The sequence below is a fragment of the Erinaceus europaeus genome, chromosome 8 (assembly GCF_950295315.1).
Source record: "Erinaceus europaeus chromosome 8, mEriEur2.1, whole genome shotgun sequence".
NCBI lineage: Eukaryota > Metazoa > Chordata > Mammalia > Eulipotyphla > Erinaceidae > Erinaceus > Erinaceus europaeus.
The window spans coordinates 106,261,690-106,284,444 of record NC_080169.1 but is presented as its reverse complement, the minus strand read 5'-3'; the positions used below and the strand labels follow the sequence as shown (position 1 = coordinate 106,284,444).

General features: G+C 39.1%; 1 protein-coding gene across 2 annotated transcripts in view; it reads left to right on the top strand.

Moving 5' to 3' along the window:
• Positions 1-19,986, top strand: part of LOC103116619 (aldo-keto reductase family 1 member B10-like) — a 36,751-nt gene extending 16,765 nt beyond the window's left edge. Inside the window, exons 1-10 of one of the 2 annotated variants that reach the window (XM_060196605.1) lie at positions 5,456-5,599; positions 10,792-10,959; positions 12,017-12,133; positions 12,873-12,959; positions 15,572-15,694; positions 15,963-16,069; positions 16,440-16,521; positions 17,839-17,922; positions 18,561-18,643; positions 19,494-19,982. In XM_060196605.1, coding sequence (XP_060052588.1) covers positions 5,534-5,599; positions 10,792-10,959; positions 12,017-12,133; positions 12,873-12,959; positions 15,572-15,694; positions 15,963-16,069; positions 16,440-16,521; positions 17,839-17,922; positions 18,561-18,643; positions 19,494-19,536 — 960 coding nt within the window. In that variant the 5' untranslated portion in view covers positions 5,456-5,533 and the 3' untranslated portion in view covers positions 19,537-19,982. Of the gene's footprint in view, positions 1-5,455; positions 5,600-10,791; positions 10,960-12,016; positions 12,134-12,872; positions 12,960-15,571; positions 15,695-15,962; positions 16,070-16,439; positions 16,522-17,838; positions 17,923-18,560; positions 18,644-19,493 lie in introns of those variants that run through there. The other variant, XM_060196606.1, reaches the window with a different exon arrangement.
• Positions 19,987-22,755: the final 2,769 nt, after the last annotated feature.

The window sequence follows — 22,755 nt, the reverse complement described above, 5'->3', positions numbered from 1 at the left end:
CCCAGAGCCATATACAGATTCAATGTAATACCAGAATTCCACCAAGTTTCTTTATGATAATAAAACAAAAATCATTTATATAGAACCAGAAAACACCTAGACTCACCAAAATTATCTTGAGGAAAAGAAACAGAAATGGAGGCATCACACTCTCAGATCTCAAACTATATGATAAGGCCTTCATCATCAAAACAGCATGGTACTGGAACAAAAATAGGTTCACAAACCAGTGGAACAGAATTGAAAGCCCAGAACTAAACCCCTAAACTTATGAAGATCTAATTTTTGATAAAGAGACCCAAATTATTAAATGGATGAAGGAGGCTCTCTTCAATAAATGGTGCTGGGAAAACTGGGTTGAAACATGCAGAAAAATGAAACTGAACCATCTTATCTCACAAAAAACAAAAGTCAACTTCAAATAGGTTAATGATCTGAATGTTAGACCAGAAACTATCAAATACTTAGAGGAAAACATTGGTGAAACACTTTCCCACCTAAACTTGAGTGACATCTTTAATGAAACAAACCAAATTACAAGGAAGACTGAAAGAAAAACAAATCAATCGGACTACAAATTGAAAAGCTTATGCACAGCAAAAGAAACCATCACCCAAATAGACCCCTCACAGAATGGGAAAAGATCTTCACATGACATACCTCAGACAAGAGACTAATAACAAAAATATATAATGAGCTCACCAAACTTAGCAACAAAAAAGCAAATGATCCCATGCAAAAATGGGCAGAGGATATGAACAGAATATCCACTACAGAAGAGACCCAAAAGGCTAACAAACATATGAAAAATTGCTCCAGGTGACTGACTGTCAGAGAATTGCAAATAAAAACAAGAGATACAACCTCACCCCTGTGAGAATGCAATACATCAAAAATGACAGCAGCAACATATAAGGTTTGGGGGACAAAGGAATCCTTCTACATTGCTGGTGGGAATGTAAATTGGTCCAGCCTCTGTGAAGAGCAGGCTGGAAAACCATTACAAGGCTAGAAATCGACCTCCCATATCACCCAGTAATTTCTCCCCTAGGAATATATCTGAAGGACTGCATAACACCCAATCAAAAAGATATGTGCACACCTATATTCATAGCAACACAATTCCTAATAGCTAAAACCTGGAAGGAAACCAGGAAGGCAACAACCTGGTTGTTGATGAGTGGCTGAGAAAGCTGTGGTATGTTTACACAATGGAATACTACGCAGCTATTAATGAACCCCCCTTCTCTGACCCATCTTAGATGGAGCTAAGGAATTATGTTAAGTGAGGTAAGTCTGAAAGACAAAGATGAATATGGGATGACCCTATTCATGAACAGAAGTTGAGAAAAAAAGAACAAAGGGAAACTCCAAGCAGAATCTGACTGAGTTTGGAGTATAGTATCAAAGTAAAAATCTCTGGGTGGAGTGTGAGGGTTGATGTTCAACTTCACTGGGGGGGGGGGGTTAAGGGGGGAGGGAGAGACACAGACTTTTGGTGGTGGGAATGGTGTTAATATTCTTCTACTAACTTGTATTCTCATAAATCACTATTTAATAATATGAGAGGGGGAAAATGGATTGACTATCTCAAACTTGTTGATACATAGACCATAGCTCTGACCATATGCCTTCATAGCATGGACCATATGCCTTCAATCTGATCATGTAAGACTTCAGCTGGGTAATCAGATTGAATTTTAATATTGTGCTTGAATTGTTAATACATCTCTAACAATGACTTGTGCTTTGAAATATTTAGTCACCTATAAGCTTACACCAGGAAGAACAGAAGCAACTGTTGTTGATGTCACTTTATAAGATACAGTTATATGTAAATAACATTAAAGGACATAAATTATGGTGAGGTCTTGTATGATACAGCAAGTTCTAACAATGGGACTTTCAAAGTTAATCCAATTGCCAAATAATTTGGCTATAGCAATGACTATTACCTTCTATTAAAAAAAGTTATAAAAAGGAAACACTGACAAAACCATAGGATAAGAGGGATACAACTCCAAACAATTTCCACCACCAGAACTGCATATTCTATCCCCTCCCCTGATAGCTTTCCTATTTTTTAACCCTCTGGGAGTAATGATCCAGGGTCATTATGGGGTGTAGAAGGTGGAAGGTCTGGCTTCTGTAACTGCTTCCCCATTGAACATGGGCATTGGCAGGTCAATCCATACTCCCAGCCTGTCTCTCTTTTTCCCTAGTGGATGAGGCTCTGGGGAAGAGGGTCTCCAAGACACATTGGTGGGGTCGTCTGCCCAGGGAGGTCCGTTTGGCATCATGTTAGCATCTGGACCCTGGTGGCTGAAAAGGAGTTAACATGTAAAGCTGAAGAAATTGTTGAGTGATCATGAACCTAAAGGCTGGAATATTGCAGATGAAAATTTGGTTTCTTAAACCTTAGAAAGCAGGAACCTTCCCCATTCTCTACAAAACTCTTATTTCTCCCAGTCCTGGAACCCCTGGGGTGGTGCTCACATTCCTGTATGCTTCTCCCTTCTCCCAGTTAATAACAACTGACACTGCATATGCTGATCCTAACCTAATCAATGCGACCAGTACCACCGAGACATGTTTCACTTCGGATTGTGTCCAGAGATGTAGATGTCAGATGTGGAACGTCAACCCTTCAGCTTCATTACTCTGGTAAGACCTCTCCTAGCTCATAGGACTCCTTAATTTCATTTTGGGTGGTGCACTTCCTGACGAAGTCTCAAAACCTAGATATAGATCAGGGCCTATGAGATAAGGCATATATATAACACATGTATCCATAAGTTAGGGGGAAATATGCACCTGAAAGCAATAGTGCACAATAGTTTGCAGTGAGTCAATAAATGAAGCAAGCAAGTAGAAAGACCTAAAAAGACACCATAAAGTACTTAGTTTCTACTTAGACCTAGACAGTCTCCTCACCTCCTTCCTATTCCACTTCTCTCAATCACTCCAAAGCTAACCTTGTCAGACAAAGTAAGGATTACAAAAGCTGGATAAGGGCAAGAGAATGGCATACTTAAGAGATGCCTCTTTGGTCACTACCAGGCTACCCCATCTGGGACAACAGACAGGAAGTCCTGGGATTCCCACACAGACATGATGGGCCTAGACCTTCTCTCGATGGTTACTGGTCATCTCCATCAGAAACATCATAATGGACCCTTTTGTGGGCCCCTACAGGACCTGACCCTCAGTGTGGATCAACAATGGTAGGGAATGTTCTATTCTCCGAAGGAAGGCTAGATAACATACTCTATAACCCGAATAAGATGAGTCCTGAAACTAGTGCAGCCTACAATGTTTCTAGCCATGACCACAGAATGCAAGCACAGACCTACAGGGATACAGAGGCATCATAGGCTACTGTGCAGAATATGGGCCCCAGATCAAATATATGGCGTTTACAGTTAACTGTATTTATTATATTTTCCCAGATTTGGGAGATACTGTCTTCCCTAATGCAGCTTTCTGGTCCTTTTTCCAACTATGATACCAACTCCCCAGACAATACCCTGCGTCCATCTACATGTTAGCTATCAGACTCAGGCAAAAACTAGTAAAGTCAAGAGAGGCAGGCTGGGAGTATGGATCAACCTGTCAATGCTCATGTTCAGTGGGGAAGCAATTACAGAAGCCAGACCTTCTACTTTCTGCATCCCACAATGACCTTGGGTCCATACTCCCAGAGGGTTAAAGAACAGGAAAGCTATCAAGGAAGGGGATGGGATAAAGAATTCTGATGGTGGGAATTGAGTGGAGTTGTCCCCACTTCTAGAGGGATAAAGAATAGGAAAGCTTGGGGGTGGAGGGAGGCATATGGGATAGGAAGTTCTGGTGGCAGGAATTGTGTGGAATTATACCCCTCTTATCCTATGGTCGTGTCAATATCTCCATTTTATAAATAAATAAATAAATAAATAAATAAATAAATAAATAAATAAATAAAATGCCTGAGTGAAAATAGGACTATAGGCAAGTCAGTTTATTTCCCAGTGCAGATAAGAGGTTGGGCTTGGAGGAACTAGGACATTAACCATCATTACACAACAAAAGATCAGGATGGACTTGATTATCACTGGACACAGATCAGAGAAGAGGGAAGGTTATTTTTTTCTCCAAGCTACGAGGACCCCTAGTGGTGAGGGCCACCACGCTGGCTGTGTAGAGACTAAACAACCTTGGCTAATGTAGCCAGTTAAACCTGTGTGGATTTAAGATTCCTTGGCCTCCCCAGCACATCTGAAGCTTGTCTGAGTTTCATGAAAAAGCAGGCAGTAGTTCTTGAACAGAAATCCCGAGTCTGAAGTTTGCTCATTTTCATTACTGATAATAAAGCTATGACGTTTTCTTAGATTCACCCTATGTTCCTGTTTATATAAGTAAATGAAATATGTTTCATCAGCCTTTATGAACAATAATGTAGCAAAAAAAGAGCTTTTATAAGTTACACAAACATTATGAGAAATATTGACTAATTTATCTTTATACTCTAGCAATCTTTCAAAATCAATTTGGACTGCAAGAAGATTTTTATCACTGAGGAGAGAATGTTTTCCTTTGGTAGCTAGGTTTCACTTAGTTTCAAATGATCTCTTTGGAGAAATATTATTGGATCTGGACAGGCTTCCCTATTGCCATAGGAGAAAATGCAGTGAGGTAAAGGGAAAGAGTATAATAAGTTATCTGACAGATTTTTATGCCTGAGGCTCCACTGTCCTAGCACCAGACCCCAACATAAAACCAAAGCAGAGCAATGCTCTGGTAAAAGAAAAAAAAAAAAAAAGGCAGTGCCTCAGTGACTTTCCTTCTGGCCTGTAACCATCAACCAGATTCCAAGAACCACACCCTTCACTAATCAGATTAAGTAGACACCCAGTTCCTGCATAAATACCCGGAGTACTAACTTCTAAAAAGCTTATCCTGGTACCTAGCAGGCATTTGCTATGCCCTCAGGAATGTAACTTACAAAGATAGAACACATAAAAACACATTAAAAATACATGCACACCTACTTTCCATTCATTAAAGTAGGGGGAAAAAAATAAAATTTCATAGAAATCCCATGTCATAAAGTAAGTCATGTGTTGGATAGCAGGAGCTTTACATAAGGTTTTGTGTGTTTAGATTTGATTAAGGACCAGCACAATAGCTCACCTGTGCCTGTTTCAACTCTCACTCAATTTACATTCAAACCCAGCAGTAATGGAGAATTTATTTTTGGTGAAGTGCTGTCTTTCCCCCTCCCTTCCTCTCTTTATCTCTCTCCTCGGAAGAAGTCACCCCAGGGTGGTGAAGCTCCAGGGATAACAACAACAAAAAAGAATTATAAAAATAAATAAGTAAAACAAAATACTTTATTCATTGAAACAATATTACTAAGTGTGGAAGGATTTTCTGTTTATAGCAGGGCCGGATATGACCTCACACAACCCTAGTCTGCTGCTCCTCCCTCTGAAATTGGGACCCGAGCTATAAACACGGGCACATTTGTTTTTCTGTCTGTTCAGAACCCTCCGCCATGGCCACCTTCGTGGAGCTCAGCACCAGAGCCAACATGCCCATTGTGGGCTTGGGCACCTGGAAGGTAAATAAGCTCGATTTTCTACATTTGTTACTTGTGTTTGCTTTGTTTTGTTTTCCTCTTCCATTTAAAAATAAAATGCCCTGAGGGGTTTGGGGTTGTTACGAGTTCAGTCAAGGAGCCGGGATCTACTTTAAAATTTTTTTTTTTCCTTTCTTGGGGATGATTCAGGCATCCGATGATTCGGACTGACCTTTTCAATTACAATGAGCATTTCTCTAGCAAGTACCAAACCTCTTTTTCTGTTTGCTTGGTTTTTGTTTATTTATGTATTTATCACTAGGGTTTCATTGCTCCAATCTGATTTTTTTTTAAGATAGAGAAATAGAGAAAGAGAGAGACAGAGAGACAGAGAGGGAGACAGAGACAGAGAAAGGAACTGCAAACGCAAGAATCTGAACAAGTCATCACACGTAGGGGTTACTGGAAAACAGAGTTTTTATTTTTGGTGCGCCAGACGCAGAATCAGCTAATGCCAAAAAGCTTCTGGGCCCTGAGGTGCTCTGATATTTCCCTTTTATACATAAAGCGAAGTTGACAAAAAATGATTTACAATATGCATACAAGGACTAAAAGCTGAGCAGAAATCATTAAGGTCAAAGGTTGGCCGGACTTTTACAAATCCCAGAAGCTCGCTTTAAATCTACCAGGGCTTTTACAAACACCAAGAGTTTTAGGATTTACAGGTGGCTAAAAGGAGCCTGGTCCAAGCAGTTGCTATTAATTTCTAATGTATTTCCTTCAAAACCATAACATCAAAGCGTCTGTAAGTGTGGTGAGGTCCAGGCTGGAACCTGACTTACACACAGAGGTTAACAGCTTACTAAGTGAGCTATTTTGCTGATAACCTGGCAAATGCCAAAACTCAAGCAGTTGTTGGACTTGAAAGAAACCTTTTTTTTTTATTTTTATATCTAGATTAATTTCTTTTATTTGGTAGGACAGAGAGATAAAGAATGGGGAGATAGAAAGTACAAGAGACACCTGCAGCACTGAGTTTACCCCTCCCTGCAGGTAGGGCACAGCAACTTGAACCCTCCTCACCTGTCTGGAAACAGTAGTTTTCTAGGGGTTTATTCTCTCCTAGCAGCTTTTCCCAGAAACCCCTAACCCCCCCCACCCCTCCCACCCCTCCACCCCCACCCCCCCCACTCGCTAAAATACTGGAAAGGATTTTGAAGGTTGGAAGGGAGATTGTAAAAACAGTTATGCAAATGAATTTCTGGCCTGAGGCACTAGAGGTTCCTAGCTCAACCCCCCCAAGCCTCTATCTTAAGTCAGTGTTTTGAATGACATTGTGTCCTTTTGTAATAAAAATTCCTTAGTATAGCTCCAAGTCAGCAAAGAAGGAGACCTGAGGCCACATGGAGGACAGGGAGTTATGTTTATTTTAGGATAAAGTGTTGCAGGCCGATTCCTACTAGACCTGAACAAGCTTGTCACATAGCACCCAGCTTTTAGCAGTCAACTGATTAATTTATATGATAAGTACTCTAACTTTTACAACTCAAAGCAACATAATTTAAATATTATATACATACATATGTATTCCTTTTCTTTCTCTTTTCCTTTTTTAACCAGAGCACTTTTCAGCTTTCATAGATTTATGATGCAAGGGATTGAACCTGGGACCTAGGAGCCTCAGGCATGAGAATCTGTTTGCATAACCTTTATGCTGTTTCTGCCACCTTAAAATCAATATTATTTATATTCTAGTTACTGTAAGAGTTTATGACAATGTATTTATATCTGTTAAATAAGTGAGTGGATGTGTGAATGTACAGTTCTTTCTTTCTTTCTTTCTTTTTTCTGATGTAGAGTAAGAGATGAGGGAGAGAGGAAGAGGCAGACCTAAAGACCTGCAGCACTGCTGTGTCACTAGTGAAGATCCCCCACCCAATAACAGTAAGACCTAGAGACAGAACCGAGGTCCTAGAATATGGCAACATGTCCACTCTGATGAGTGCTCTGTCAGTCAGTCTCGAACTTGGGTATTGTTTCTATATAGTACTAATTACAGAGTAGGAACGTATCTTTTTCATGAATATTTATTGGATAGAGAGTAGAGGCAATGGAGAGATAGAGAAGAAGAATGAGAGAGAGACAGAGAAAGAGAGAGAGAGACCATTGATGTACTGATTCACCACTTATGAAGATTTACCCCTGCAAATGAGGACCCAGTGCTTGAACCCAGGTCCTTGATCATTCTAACATTTTCTCTCAACCAGGTGCACCACCTCCTGACTCCAGTAGGAATATATCTTGTGAAGATAGCCTCAATTATTACATTTTATATAAATAAGTCCTCTGAAAAAAAAGTTACATATTGTTGCACAATTTTTATGGCTTTGACTTTTGGCCATTTCCTCATAGGTATAAATCTAGTGTTTTTATCGAGATACATTGTTTTTCACTATTTTTTTTTCCATTGTTGTCATCACTGGGGCTTCACCACTCCAGGCTGACAGACACAGTGAGAGAGAGAGAGAAAAAGACACCGCAGCTTCTCTCAGTGCCCTGGGAACTGGGCTCAAACCCGGGTCATGCTCATGACAAAAGCCAGCAGGAAATGTTCTCTTCTGCATCTCCGTATTCAGTGCTAGATGGAATCAGTAATATTGGGGATATTCGGGGCCATAGTCATTCAGATATTACTGATTATGTTCACTATTTAACAAGCCTGTGATGTTTAAAATTCATGCACATAATCACTCTTACTAAGCCTGCAGGGATTGACTTCCTCTTATACTGGGCATGGTTTAGCCACAGGTTACCAGCTAGAAGAAAACTTTTTTTTTTTTTTTCCAAATAAGAGCTTTGACTTTGATAGAAATGGGGAAAAAAAATTCTGCTTCTCCATCATCAGTTTAATCTCCTCACTCTTTACATATTTTCCAGGAAAATTATGTTCAGACTTAGATACAACTTTCAAAAGGGAATCATGTTGAAATGTGAGGAAGGATAAAATTTTTAAAGAGTAATATACTTGGTTGTGAAGAAAAATGAGGTTGAAGTGGTTGAAGCCAAATGTAGGCTGGCTCTCAGGTGCCAAGGAAAGTCATGTTATTCGTTTTTCATGAAGGATGGTTGATATTTTACAGTTCCTTTGAACACATAGATGGAAGGAGAAGAAAAATAAGCCTTCTTATTCTTTTGTTTCTAAGAAGCAATTATACAGGTAAAAGAAAGGCTACAATCCAAGAATTCACGGCAACTAGAAAGTTTTCCTAGACCTAGATAGCCTCACTTTCTTGTTTCCAGTACTCCTGGAAGACTCTTCTACTTTTAATTTCAGAAAGTTAGAGATAAGAAAGAAGGTGTGACAGCACGGACCTACCCCACAGTTCATAATGATGCCTCTAATACTGGTGTTCCCATGTGATGTGGGGTAACTGAAACCCAAGTCCTTGCAGATGGCATGGTTAAGTGTGTGCTTTCTCATGAAAGCTGTCTCCTGGCCTCCTTTATCTTTGTCCTTTTAGGATCTTAACTACTTCAGCAAACTGAGTTACTGTCTTCCTTCAAACCAGTTTATCAGTCTCAGGAACCCTCCTTTCCCTGTAGCCATGTCATTTGCTTTGTCCTTTTGGGGCCAGAATTTCATAGTTGAGGTAAAATCCAGGGATGATTTTGAATATATTATCTAGATGAGGTTTGTAAAGGAATATCAGTGCAATACACTAAATCTAGTCCGAGTTTTACTTATTGTGACTCCTTTCTGTTCTTATTTCTCAACTTCTATGAGTGGAATCACCCCATATTCACTCTCCTCTTTCTGGCTTATCTCACTTAATACGATTCCTTCAAGCTCTGTTCAAGATAGAGTGAAGGTGAATTCCTCTTTCTGGACTTAGGGATGGGCCAGCTGAGGCTTTCAGGTCCTGGTGAAGGACTTACACTGGGGGTGAGAGTGTTTTATAGAAAACTGAGAAATTTATACATTTATCAAGAACTGAACTTACTGTGAACCATTGTGGGCTAAGTGCTCCTTTATAAAAATTAATCTTTGGTCAGGTTAGAATATAAAGTGTGTCTATTTTCTGGGAAGCAGGAAAATAAAATACTATTACTTTTAAAATTTTTTCTTTTTAATACAGTGCCTGGGAATGGACCTGGATCCATGCATATACAAATACCACTGTTTTGCCTAACCCACTTTTAGTCTGTAATCATAGAAGGAAAGAGTAGAGCACAAATCTGTCATGCACCAGTCTTCTTGATCTAACTCATGTTATTTCCATGTGGCCCCAGGAGGCCACCAGGGTTATTACTGGGGCTTGGTGTCTACACAGTGAATCCACCACTCCCAGTGGCTATTTCCTTCCTTTCTTTCTTCCATTCTTTCTCTCTCTCTCTCTCTTCCCCCTCCCTTTTTCTCTCTCTCTCTCTCATTGGTTTGTATTGATACTGAGAAAAAAAAAATGAAGAGGGACAGAGGTACAGGGGAGATAGGAAGAGGAAGAGAGACACCTACAACATGCTTCACATTTGTGGAGGTTCCTTCAACCCCCTGCAGGTGGATACCACAGGCTTGAACTTGAGTCCTTGTGCTCTACCTTATGTGCCACAGCCTGCCACCATAAACTCCTGGACCCTAATATTTTATATCCCCTTTTCAAACAGTTACAGAATGACTTATATTCAATGCCCTTTAGTGTATGCAGGCTTTGCAAAAGATTTCACAGTCATCTTAGTGATTAACAAACACAGTGATTATAGGATAGAAACACAATTACCACACACATTTTACAGATAAATGTCAGAGAAAGTAAGTGGTTTGCTCAGACCTTATACCTCATATATGTGAGCCTGTTGTAAAGAGGGTTTCCCACCTATATTCTCCTACAAGATTCTAGTTCTAAGTCTGTCACATAAAAGGGATAAAGCTGGAAAAATCTGGCTTCCCCTATATACCTGGCAACATATCAAGGCTGAAGAATTGACCAGTATGAGAAGTTAGTTTAGGACATGGGCTCATAATTATAAAGTATTTTCATTTCTTTTCCTTCACTTTAAAGTTTTCTAATTGGGCTGCGTAGTGGCACACCTGTCTGAGCACACATGTTAAAGTTTTCTAAGTGGGTTTTCCTCACAGGTATGGATTTTTGATTTGGAGGAGCTGAACTTCTTAGGAGAGTCCATTGTAGACAGTCTGGGAAGAAGAACATATAATGATCTCTTCTGTCTCCTTTCAGTCTCCTCCAGGCAAAGTCAAAGAGGCTGTGAAGGTGGCCATTGATGCAGGGTATCGACACATTGACTGTGCCTATGTCTATGACAATGAGGAAGAGGTGGGGGAAGCCATCCAAGAAAAGATCCAAGAGAAAGTTGTGAAGAGGGAGGACCTCTTCATTGTCAGCAAGGTAAATCATTAGCAAGGTCATCTGGTGGGAGGGTTGCATTTCAAGTTATATGAATGTACTCGAATTTAGTCAACACCTAAAGTCTGCCTACCTGTCCACTAAGAACACTTGTCCTTTCCTTGTCTCTAAATCACTATATTAAGTATATCCACACTGTAGAAATATTGTAAGTGAGAAGCTGTTGCCAGCCCACAATCCCTAGTTGGTTCTCCCTGGTGGGGATGGATCATTCATCTATAGTGATGTTCTTCACATCTCTGGCCCTCATTGGTGGGATCTATCTACCTCATGACAATAAATGGATAAAGGTACAGCTAAGAAGAGACTAGGATCCCCAACATTAAGCATTGTGGTTCCATGACTGTAACCCAGAGTGTCCTAGCCAGACATGGAATAATTTGGGAACTATGGGAGCATTTTTTATTGTAACATGTGATTTTAATATAGATAGGTCTAGCAAAATATGAGTTTTTCTTTTTAATGTTATTGAAAATAAAAGGAATGAAGGGAATGGGATCCATTGAATGTCTAGAACCATTTGCCAAAGATTCAAGTCTTAGAACTTGAGTGAGTCTTGGAACCCATTTACTTTCTGGAACAAGAATTCTACATTATGCTTTTGCTGAGTCTGGATCAACTTTTTACAGAGTTTTCATTTAGTAGGGCCCCAGAGATGTAGAGATAATGGAGTTCAAAATGAGATTCATGTGCTTTTTACGGATCAATATGCTCAACTTTCAAAGCTGGCTACTATTCCTTCCTTCAAAAAACTTAGAGCAGGAAGGAGAAGAACACAGGTAAAGAAATACTAAGCCGGTGGCATAGTACCTAAGTAGTAGAAGATATATTAATTGTCCTCAACACAGAAGGAAATAAAAAATGCCACTTTTTGAGCAGACCTGGTGGTCTTGAACAAAAGGATCAGTTATTTTAACCACCATTTGTCTAAGTGCTCCTTTCTTTGATAGTGAAGATGTAAGTAACAAAAGGTAGGTTGATTAAATGTGATGTAGCTCTTCTCTCCCCGATATTGACATGTCACTGTTGTAACCTGCAGCTATGGCCCACCTTCTTTGAGAAACCCCATGTGAAGAAGGTTTGTCAGAAGACCCTCCACGATCTGAAACTAGACTATCTGGACATCTATCTTATTCACTTTCCTCAGGGATTACAGGTCTGAACTATCTCCCTCCCAATCTCCATTTCCCATACAAGTGTGGAAATCCAATTTTGTCAGTCATGTCAGAGTTTGTTACAGGGGGTAGGAGACAAGTAAATCAGAAAGAAAAAGACAAGTATTGGACAATATAAAATAAGAATAAAATTTGATTGACAAAACAAATATACCAAAATTCTCAATGTTCACTGAAAAAAATTAATATTACCTGAATGAAGTCCCGAATGGTTTGGAAAAGATAGAAGAAAACAAAATGGAAATTTACCATCATCCTTTGCAGGAAACCTTTCCTTTAGATGCTAATGCTTCTCAGGCCATTTTGAAATTGTAGTTCAGCCTCTAGTGGATATGGATTGGTTGTGAAGTTAATGTCCATGTTGGTTGAGGTAGCTTTTAGAATGTGCAAGAGATAAATTTTAATGTAAACCCAGATGTTTTGAGAAAATAGACATCTACATACAACTATATATATATATATATATATATATATATATATATATATATACTGTGTAAGAGTTAGAATATAAGTATAAAGGTTTAGAATATACTTTATATCTTATATTCTAAATCTTACATACAATAAAAGGTTTAGAAACCTTATTTAAACAAAACTTCTTAAATTCTGCACTTTGAATCTGAAAAGTGGAATGTATATTTGGGTGTCTAGGAAGAGTTGAAATCCTGAAACCACAATAAACACATCCAAGTGTTCAAATGCATATCTCTTTTTATTCAGTATGTACCAGGTGGAAACGAAAAGTTGCCCAAAGATGCTGAAGGCAATATTCTTGTCGGTAAGGCAACATTTCTGGATGCATGGGAGGTAGGTTGCTATTTCTATTTTTTATTTTATCTCATTGTCCAACTCAAGCATTTCAGGGCTTGTGATCTCATGAATTCTAACATCTCCTTGCATGAAAACTTACATAATTTATTCTATTTTTCTCACTGTTGACTTTGCATTAACATCAACTAGGGAATTCAAATAAATTCCAGAGAAACTTTTGGGGAGCTTCTAGTGACCTGTATATTTAAGAATTTTCAAGTGTTTACATATTTCATCCAATTTTGGAAATCAATGAATAAAATAATTGCTCAACTCCACATGTAATGAGAAATGTCTTATTTACTTCTATATCTTAAGAACGGCATGGATATGATCTGGAGCTGTAGAAGCCCATGACAATATATACTGAATCGGTAGCTGCAGCTACACAGAGAATATGATGGTACAAATTCAGGATCTAAGTTCTATGAGCTAAAGTCATTAAAAGAAACTTTCTTCAAACTATTTCTGATTGTATTTTATTTTGTTTCTTTATTTAACACTCCCATCACCAAAGGTCTGTGTCACCATCCCAACCCCCAAAGATAACCACTATATTTATCCCAATCTTAAAAATTGGTTGACATGTTTTTACATTTGTATGTTCAATTTTTTATGTTGCAGATATAAATGAAACCATTCTGTAGTTGTTCTTCCCCTCTTTACTCACTTCACTAAGTATAATCTTCTTCATTTCCATTCACTTTATCCAAAAAGACACAAAATCATCCCTTTTTATTGCTGTATATTTTGTTGAGTTTTGTCCCATAACGTTTTGATCCAGTCATCTGTTGAAGGGCATTTTGGCTGTTTCCAGGTTTTTGCTATTGTGAATAAAACCACTGTAAATATCGGGGGGGGGTGCATATATCACTTCAAATCAGTGTTATTTACATCTTTTGGATTTATGCCTTGTAGTGGATTTGCTGAGTCATATGGCATCTCCATTTGTATTTGTTTTAGGATTCTCCATGTTGTTCTCCAGAGTGGTTGTACCAGTTTACACTCCCACCAGCAGTGTAGTAGAGTTCTTCTCTCTTCACATCCTCTCCAACATTTATCTTCCTCTCTTTTATTAATGGAGCCCATTCTCATGGGTGTGAGGTAGAATCTCAATGTGTTTTAGTCTGTATTTCTCTGACAATAAGTTAGAACATTTCTGCATATGTCTGTGGGCCATGTGTATCTCTGTTGGTTTTTTTGTTTTTTTGTTTTGCCTCCAGGGTTATTGCTGGGGCTCGGTGCCTGCACCAGGAATCCACTGCTCCTGGAGGTTTTTTTTCTTTTCTTTTTTTCCTTCTTATTGCCTTTGTTGTTTTATCATTGTTGTGGATATTATTGCTGTTGTTATTAATGTCATAGTTTTTGGATAGGACAGAGAGAAATGGAGATAGGAGGGGAAGACAAAGGGGGAGAGAAAGACAGACACCTGCAGACCTGCTTCACCACCTGTGAAGCGTCTCCCGTGTAGGTGGGGAGCCAGGGGCTCCAACTGGGATCTTTACGCAGGTCCTTGTGCTTTAGCAACATGTGCACTTAACCTGCTGTGGCTACAGCCCCACCCCTGTCTCTTCTTTAGAGAATTTTCTATTCATATTTTCTGCCCACTTATTAATTGGGTTGTTCTTTTTCTTTTTATTGAGGTGCATTAGTTCTTTATAGATGTTTGATATCAACTGCTTGTCTGAAGTATAGTGTGCAAATAAATATCTTTTGCCCTTAGTTGGGTTTCCTGCTATCCTTATGGAGTTTTCTTTTGATGTGTAAAATCTTTTTAATTTGACTTAGTCCCATTTATTCATTTTTGGTTTTGTTTCCCAAAAGATACTTTAAAAAATTATGGATTTACTCCCTTTTGTTGCCCTTGTTGTTTTATTGTTGTAGTTATTATTGTTGTCGTCATTGTTGGATAGGACAGAAAGAAATGGAGAGAGGAGGGGAAGAGAAAGATAGACACACCTGCAGACCTGCTTCAACGCCTGTGAAGCGACTCCCCTGCAGGTGGGGAGCCAGGGCTTAAACGGGGATCCTTACGCAGGTCCTTGCACTTTGCACCACCTGCACTTAATCTGCTGCACTACCACCCAATTCCCCCAAAAGATACTTTTCTGAGGGCCAGTATTTTGTTTGTTTGCTTGTTTGTTTTTTAACCAGCGATCATGACTTTGTAAAGTGAATGGTAGTCATGTTCCACCCTCACTCAATCTCAGGCTAGTGCCCGAATGAAAGCAAAATCTTCATGACCTTCAGAAGAGACCTTGATATCACTCCAAATCAAAACATGATCTTTGTGGGAAGAATGACAAGAGCAAAGCTTTTGACACATACTGTCAACTTTTTAAGAGTAATTGCAGTTTGTTCTAATCTGGGTAGAGGAGAACAGCAACATATAAACCATTTACTTTGTATTCTTAGTTCATGGGGATGTAAAAGAGGAGGACTGGAAGCCAACCTTGATTGGACCCACAGACTAGATGGAAAATTCCTTTTTAGGCTCCAACAAACCCCAGTGCACTTTATCGACATCTCCTGCCCCTGAAAAATAGACCTCAGAGCAGCATTCCTGTAATCCCTCTAGGATTGCCCAACCATATGTCCTTCTCTAACAGGCCATGGAAGAGCTAGTGGATGAGGGTCTAGTGAAAGCCATCGGAATCTCCAACTTCAACCACCTTCAGATTGAAAGGCTATTAAACAAACCTGGACTGAAACATAGACCAGTGACTAACCAGGTAAAGTGCTTTTCTGCAACAGTTAAGCACCTTGTCCTTTTACTTCTTAAACTCTTGGAGGTTTTTTCGGTGTTACCTGAAAAGTCTCATCTCAGTGCTCAGAAAAATTGGGGGGTGGGGTAAGAGACAAATCTTCATCTGAATTACAATAACAGCAGTGGAAAGTATTTTGCCTTTGGTGATTTTCCCCCCTTTATATGTAGAACTCCTATGAAAATTCCAAGAGTAATCCAACTTAATTAATGAGGAGGAGTATTTACTTTTGCAGGTTGAATGCCACCCATACCTCACACAGGAGAAATTGATCCAGTACTGTCACTCCAGGGGCATCTCTGTCACTGCTTACAGCCCTCTGGGATCTCCAGGGAGACCTTGGTGAGGTTTCTAAGATATCTTCATCTTGACACATGAAAATGTTATTTTATAATTTGTTAATATCGGCATGACACATTAAAACATGGAAAAAATGTCCAGACACACTCTTAACTGTGTCAATAAATAATACAACATTGTGTCTGACTCCCTAGGAATACTTTTAAGTTCAGTCACCTGACACTGGACCAATCTCTGCAAAATATTGAGGCTTCAGATCTCAGGGCTGGGCATATGTCTAAAGAAAGCTCCCAGATCTTTTTGCCTTGTCACTCATAGTGATTACAGATCAATCTTCCAAGTATCACTGGGGTAATAAACGTCTACATAGTTGCCCTGTGGTTATTCATACCAAGCATCTTTCTAACTCTAGGGCCAAGCCAGATGACCCTTATCTACTGGAGGATTCCAAGATTAAGGCAATAGCTGCTAAGCACAACAAATCCACAGCCCAGGTAAAATGTCTTTCTGTTTGGTTGGCCCTTTGCCCTGAAAGTTAGTGATATTTTTTAATTCTATTTGTATGTTCTTTTATTTCTCTGTGGGAGAAAGAGAACATTGAAGAGAAGCCCCACTATATAAAATAGGGTTTGACATCCATGATATATTTAACTTTTAAAATGTTAATATCTTTCTTTTTCATTTGTGATTAATAGTGGGTTACAATCTTTTAAGATTGCTGGGCATAGTGCCACATCACACCCACCACCAAAGTTCTGTATGTGCACTTTCCCACCTTTCAAAAGATAAACACCATAGTTCTCACTAAGTATTATAAACAGCCTATTTCCTCCTCCTCCTCCTCCTGCTCCTCCTTCTTTTTCTCCTTCTCTTCCCTCCTCCTCCGCTTCCTCCTCCTTCGTCTTCTTAAGTTCATATGTATCAATTCTTTTTTTTTTAACTTTTTAAAAAAAATTTTTAATATTTATTTTCTCTTTTGTTGCCATTGTTGCTTTGTTGTTGTAGTTATTGTTGTTGTTATTGATGTCATCATTGTTGGATAGGACAGAGAGAAATGGAGAGAGGAGGGGAAGACAGAGAGGGGGAGAGAAAGATAGACACCTGCAGACCTGCTTCATCACCTGTGAAGTGACTCCCCTGCAGATGAGGAGCCGGGGCTCGAACCAGGATCCTTACGATGGTCCTTTTGCTTTGCACCATGGGCGCTTAACCCACTGCACTACCGCCTGACTCCCCATATGTATCAATTCTATAGATTCTACATATGAGTGAAACTAGCTGGTAGCTGTCTTACATTACTCTGACAATAACAACTTTCTATAGCTTCATGTTGAGCCCAGTAGCAAGAGTGGTATTTTGTTGCTGTTGTTGTTGTTTTGATAAATGAATCCATTTAGTATTTATTAATTTCTTTATTCCACAACAGTATGGCTCAGTTATGGCTAGTGTTCTGGGGATTGAACCCAGGATCTCTGAACCTCATTTGCATAACCACTATTCTCTCTATCCTGACCAAGAGAGTAACTTGAGGAGCTCTAAGATCTGAGTTCAGTCCTTCCTTTTGTCAGTTTTATGATTTCAGAGAAGGCTCCAAACCACCTTCCTTATTTTCAGAAAATAGGAAACATGGAGTTTTGACTACTGTGGAGATAACCAAGTAGAGTACTGATAACATATGATGATTATGAAGTGCTACTCAGTCAATATTAGCAGTTGTAAGAAAAGGCACTGTGAGTGCCAAAGATAACTTCACTTTAGCTGAGGAGGGGTAGGTATAATGAAATGGAAACATTATATACTTTTGTGCACAGGTTTTGATCCGGTTCCAAATCCAGAGGAATGTGGCTGTGATCCCCAAGTCAGCGACCCCAGCACGCATCAGAGAGAATTTTGATGTAAGTTTCTGACTGGTTTGCCTTTATTTCTCTCAGTGAATTTATAGGCAAGGGAGAATCTCAAGAATCCTCTCTTCCTATTCTTTTGTTGTCCATGTGACCTATTCCCACCCCACCACCCTTTCATCTCACAGACCAGGGAGCTCTCCTTAGTTGGGCTAAGATGATTGAGCAATGGATAGACTGGAAGAACCACCATGACATCCTATCAGTTCTAACTACAGTTCCTCCTATTATTGAGAAGATGTCTGATTACCCCTAAGAAGTTGAGTCATGGGTCAGACTTTTAGGATAGACAAGCCTTGACATTCTTGCCCTTTCACTTCAACTCCAAGTGTCACAACAGAGAAGAACTTGAAGAACTATCATTGGAGAAACATATATGTGCATCAAAGAGCACAGCCACTGAGGCTTAAGACCTCTAAGGCTAGCTATTCTTCCCTTTGGAGTAATGTGTTCTGTATTACTGTGGTCTCATATAAGATCTAAGTTAGTTTTTTTTTTTTTTTTGGGGGGGGGGAGGACATCCTTTAGTTAGTTGTGCTGACTGTGTAAATTTACCAGCTGCAGAATAGCTTGATCTAATTTCATACAAAGAATTTATTTGCAAATAAAATTTGGAGTTTTCATTTTTGCAGGTCTTTGACTTTAATCTGAGTGATGAGGAGATGAACACCATTTCCAGCTTTAATAGAAACTGGAGAGCCTTCAGTACAGAATAGTAAGTGACATAGTAGGTGACTTCTTAGGACTTTCTCTAAGCTGGTAAATGTTAGCTGGATGGAAATAAAGGTATCTGGGTTTGATTTCTTTCAAATACAGTTTTCTAGAATTTTAAAAATTAAAGATATTACTGAAAATCATTATGAGAAAAATCTTTTAACTGCCACTAGTCAGTATCTCTGAATGTAGAAAAATAATTTTAAGAGAGAAATATTAATTCAGTTACTCATTAAAATAATTTTAATTGAAGAAAGTCATTAATTTCATATTTATGAACATCTAATATGTGTTAAGCACTTTTTAGGCCTTTGTGTTATCATTAGTCAGATTTACCATCTAGTTACTTAATGCTTGTATAAACTCAAAATAAATAATAAAGAATGAATCTAAAAATTGGCAAAAGTATGAACTGTAGGAAGGCATTGTTAGACTTTTCCATTCTGTTTTTTTCTATTCCAGTTACTTTTCCATTCTTCTGTATAGCATAATACAGAAATGAATATATATATATATATATATATATATATATATATATATATATATATATATATATATATATATGTCAGTAGGGCTGAGCAGCCTGCACCTGGCCTTGCTTTAAAAAATCACACAGACATTTGCATGGTACGGCTACAAGGAGTCTATTGTAGCATTCAGGGTAAAGGTAACACACCAGTACAAAGACAAAACTGAGCAATAATGTAGAAGAAAGACAGAATATAAACAAAATAATTTGTTTTAATAAGGCTGAGAAAACATAAAGATGACAGGCTGTATTAGAAAATAAAGACTTCCAAATAAGAGTGAAAATTGTAACATATTCTTCTTTCTGTTTGTCTTCTTTACAGCATGTCTCAATTCAAGGACTATCCCTTCCATGAGGAATATTGAAACTGAGTCTCTGGATATGAAAAAACTGGAGGATGACCTCACTTTGAAGTGTAACTCCACCACAGTCTTACTTAGCCAAGTTTACTAAAGACCATAGATTTTGTAAGCAGTGTTGGATCTAGATTTGAATTCTCAACTGAGAGCTGACTATCACAGGGAGATAGGACTAGATAAGCAGTGGTCCGGGAGGTGGTGCAGTGGTAAAGCTTTGGACTCTCAAGCATGAGGTCCCGAGTTTGATCACATGTGCCAGAGTGATGTCTGGTTCTTTCTCTCCTCCTCCTATCTTTCTCATAAATAAATAAAATCTTTTAAAAAAAAACATGACTAGACAAGCAAATTCACTTATTTACTTATGTGATCTAATTATGTGCAATTTTGCTAGTGCTAATGATACAAAAATAAAAAGAGTAAAGAAAAATAACAACCAATGTGTTTAGGGAAATTACTCCACACCAATACTACCTGATGTGCTTCCTGCATGTGTTATCTCATGACTCCTACACCAACCTCTCTGAGGTTGACAGTTGACCCATACTTTATAGAAGAGGCAATCGAGCAGTGAGGAGGTCCAGGAACTTTCTCAAATCCATCCTGGTAGTAACTGGTTAAATCCAGTAAAGAAGGGAGGCAAACTCTGAGACATCTCCCTGTGATTTGTCCTCTTTTCAACTCTCTGGGACTTTCCCTCTTTGTTTTTCTCTACTTTTCCCCATTTCCACTATCCCACCCACTTTTTAATTTTTTTCAATTGGGGGAATTAGTGTTTTACAGTAAACAGTAAGTGCAGTTGTTGGTACATGTGTAAAATTTCTCAATTTTCTGCAAAAAACTTTCAACAAACCCCCACCCCACACACACACCCCTAGGTCCTCCTCCACCAACATGCACCAAGACATGGAACACCTCTCGCCCCTGGAGTCCTTTATTTTGGTGCAATACACCATATACAGTTTCAAGTTCTGCATTATGTTTCCCCTTTCGATTCTTATTTCTCAACTTCTATCTGTGAGTGAGGTCATCCCATAACCATCTTTCTCTTTCTGGTTTATCTCATTTAACATGATTCCTTCAAACTCCATCCTAGATGAGGTAAAGAAGGTGAATTCATCATTCTTTTTTTTTTTTCCCAATATTTATTTCCTTTTGTTGCCCTTGTTTTTTTATTGTTGTAGTTATTATTAATGTCATTGTTGTTGGATAGGACAGAAAGAAATGGAGAGAGGAGGGGAAGACAGAGAGGGGGAGAGAAAGACAGACACCTGCAGACCTGCTTCACCTCTTGTGAAGCGACTCCTCTGTAGGTGGGAGCTGGGGGCTCGAACCAGGATCCTGACTCCAGTCCTTTTGCTTTGCGCCACCTGTGCTTAACCAGCTGTCTACCGCCCGACTCCAAATTCATCATTCTTATTAGCTGAGTAGTATTCCAGTGTGTATATATACCTCAACTTTCTCAGTCATTCATCTGTTGTTGGACACCTGGGTTGCTTCCAGGTTTGGGCGATTACAAATTGTACTGCTATGAACATAGGTGCTACACAGATGTTTCCGATGTGGACATGCCTCTGCATCATCTCTGGAGGTAACATAGCCTATGAGCTCCACCAAGCTGCTGTTATTCATTAAAGGAGTAATGTGGTGGTATGTCCCTGAGAGTAGGGTGTGAAAGACCAGCCTGAGCAAGGAAAATTGGCGGTGAGGTTGAATAGAAAAATGTTGAGTATTATCACAAATCTGGAATGATTGTTGCTATAATTATTTATTATTTTTTTAATTCCATAAGGTGTTTACAGAGAATATTATCATACACATCTGATAGTGCATATTCAAATCCTCACAGTGAAAATCCTGCCATAGTTTCCTCATATTAAAAATAGTTACTAGTAGAGTTTTGTGCAGAAGACCAAGTCACGAGAGAAATGGTGGAAAACCTTTTCAAACAACATTCTGAGGAAAACCTCCATGGTACATGCTTTGCAGCTCTTCTTTAATTTTCAAATTTCTTTTTGAGTAGTGATTTAATAATGATATTTCAAAAATAAGTTAATAGAAATGCATTGTGGTCTGGGAGGTGGCACAGTGGATAAAGCATGGGACTCTCAAGCATGAGGTCCTGAGTTCAATCCCCAGCAGCACATGTACCAGAGTGATGTCTGGCTCTTTCTCCTATCTTTCTCAAAAATAAATAAATAAAATCTTAAAAAAAAAAAAAAGAAATGCATTAACAATTTAAGCTCAGTTAAAATCCAGTCCGTTCACTCATTGGAAAACTTACATGTTTAGATTAAAGGAGGCTATACTCAGAACTGAAGTCTCTGCATTGTAATGCAGCTTTATTTTTATTTTTTAATTTTTATTTATTATTGGATGGAGACATAGAAGGCAGGGGAGATAAAGAAGGAAAGAGACAGAGAGACACTTACAGCTCTACTTCACCACTTGTGAAGCTTTCCCCCTGCTGGTGGGGACCAGGGGCTTGAATTCAGGTCCTTGCGCACTGTAATGTGTGCACTAAACCAGGTGCACCACTGCCTGGGCCAATAGTAAACAATGTATTATTTATTTATTTATTCCCTTTTGTTGCCCATGTTGTTTTATTGTTGTAGATATTGATGTCATCATTGTTAGATAGGACAGAGAGAAATGGAGAGGCAGGGAAGACAGAGAGGGGGAGAGAAAGACAGACACCTGCAGACCTGCTTCACTCCCCTGCATGTGGGTGTGTGTGTGTGTGTGCTCGAACCAGGATCCTGAGGCCGGTTCTTGTGCTTTGCGCTACCTGCACTTAACCCGCTGCGCTAACACCCGGTTCCTAAGAATGTATTTTTAAGAAATCTTATTTCCAGCATCTGTAGATTTTGATTCAAGTCATCATACATTCCCTCCGGAAACCTATCCATATGTGCTGCTCACTGTGGAATCTTCCTCTGAGTGTCAGTGCCACCTGGAGCATCATGGTAGTAATGCAGAGGCTCAGGCTCGAGTTGTCACAGACAAAAAGCCAAATTTCAGCTCTCACAGTAGGGAGTTATGCTTATTTCTCGTTAGTGGGCTTCAGGTCAATTCCTACCAGACTTGGACAACTTTCTGCCTTAGCACACAGTGGTGGTGCACCCAGCTAAGTGTAAATAGTATTAAGCACAAGGACCCCCGCAAGGATTTGGACTTGAGCCCCCCACCTCACCTGAAGGAGGGACACTTCACAGTGAAGCAAATCTG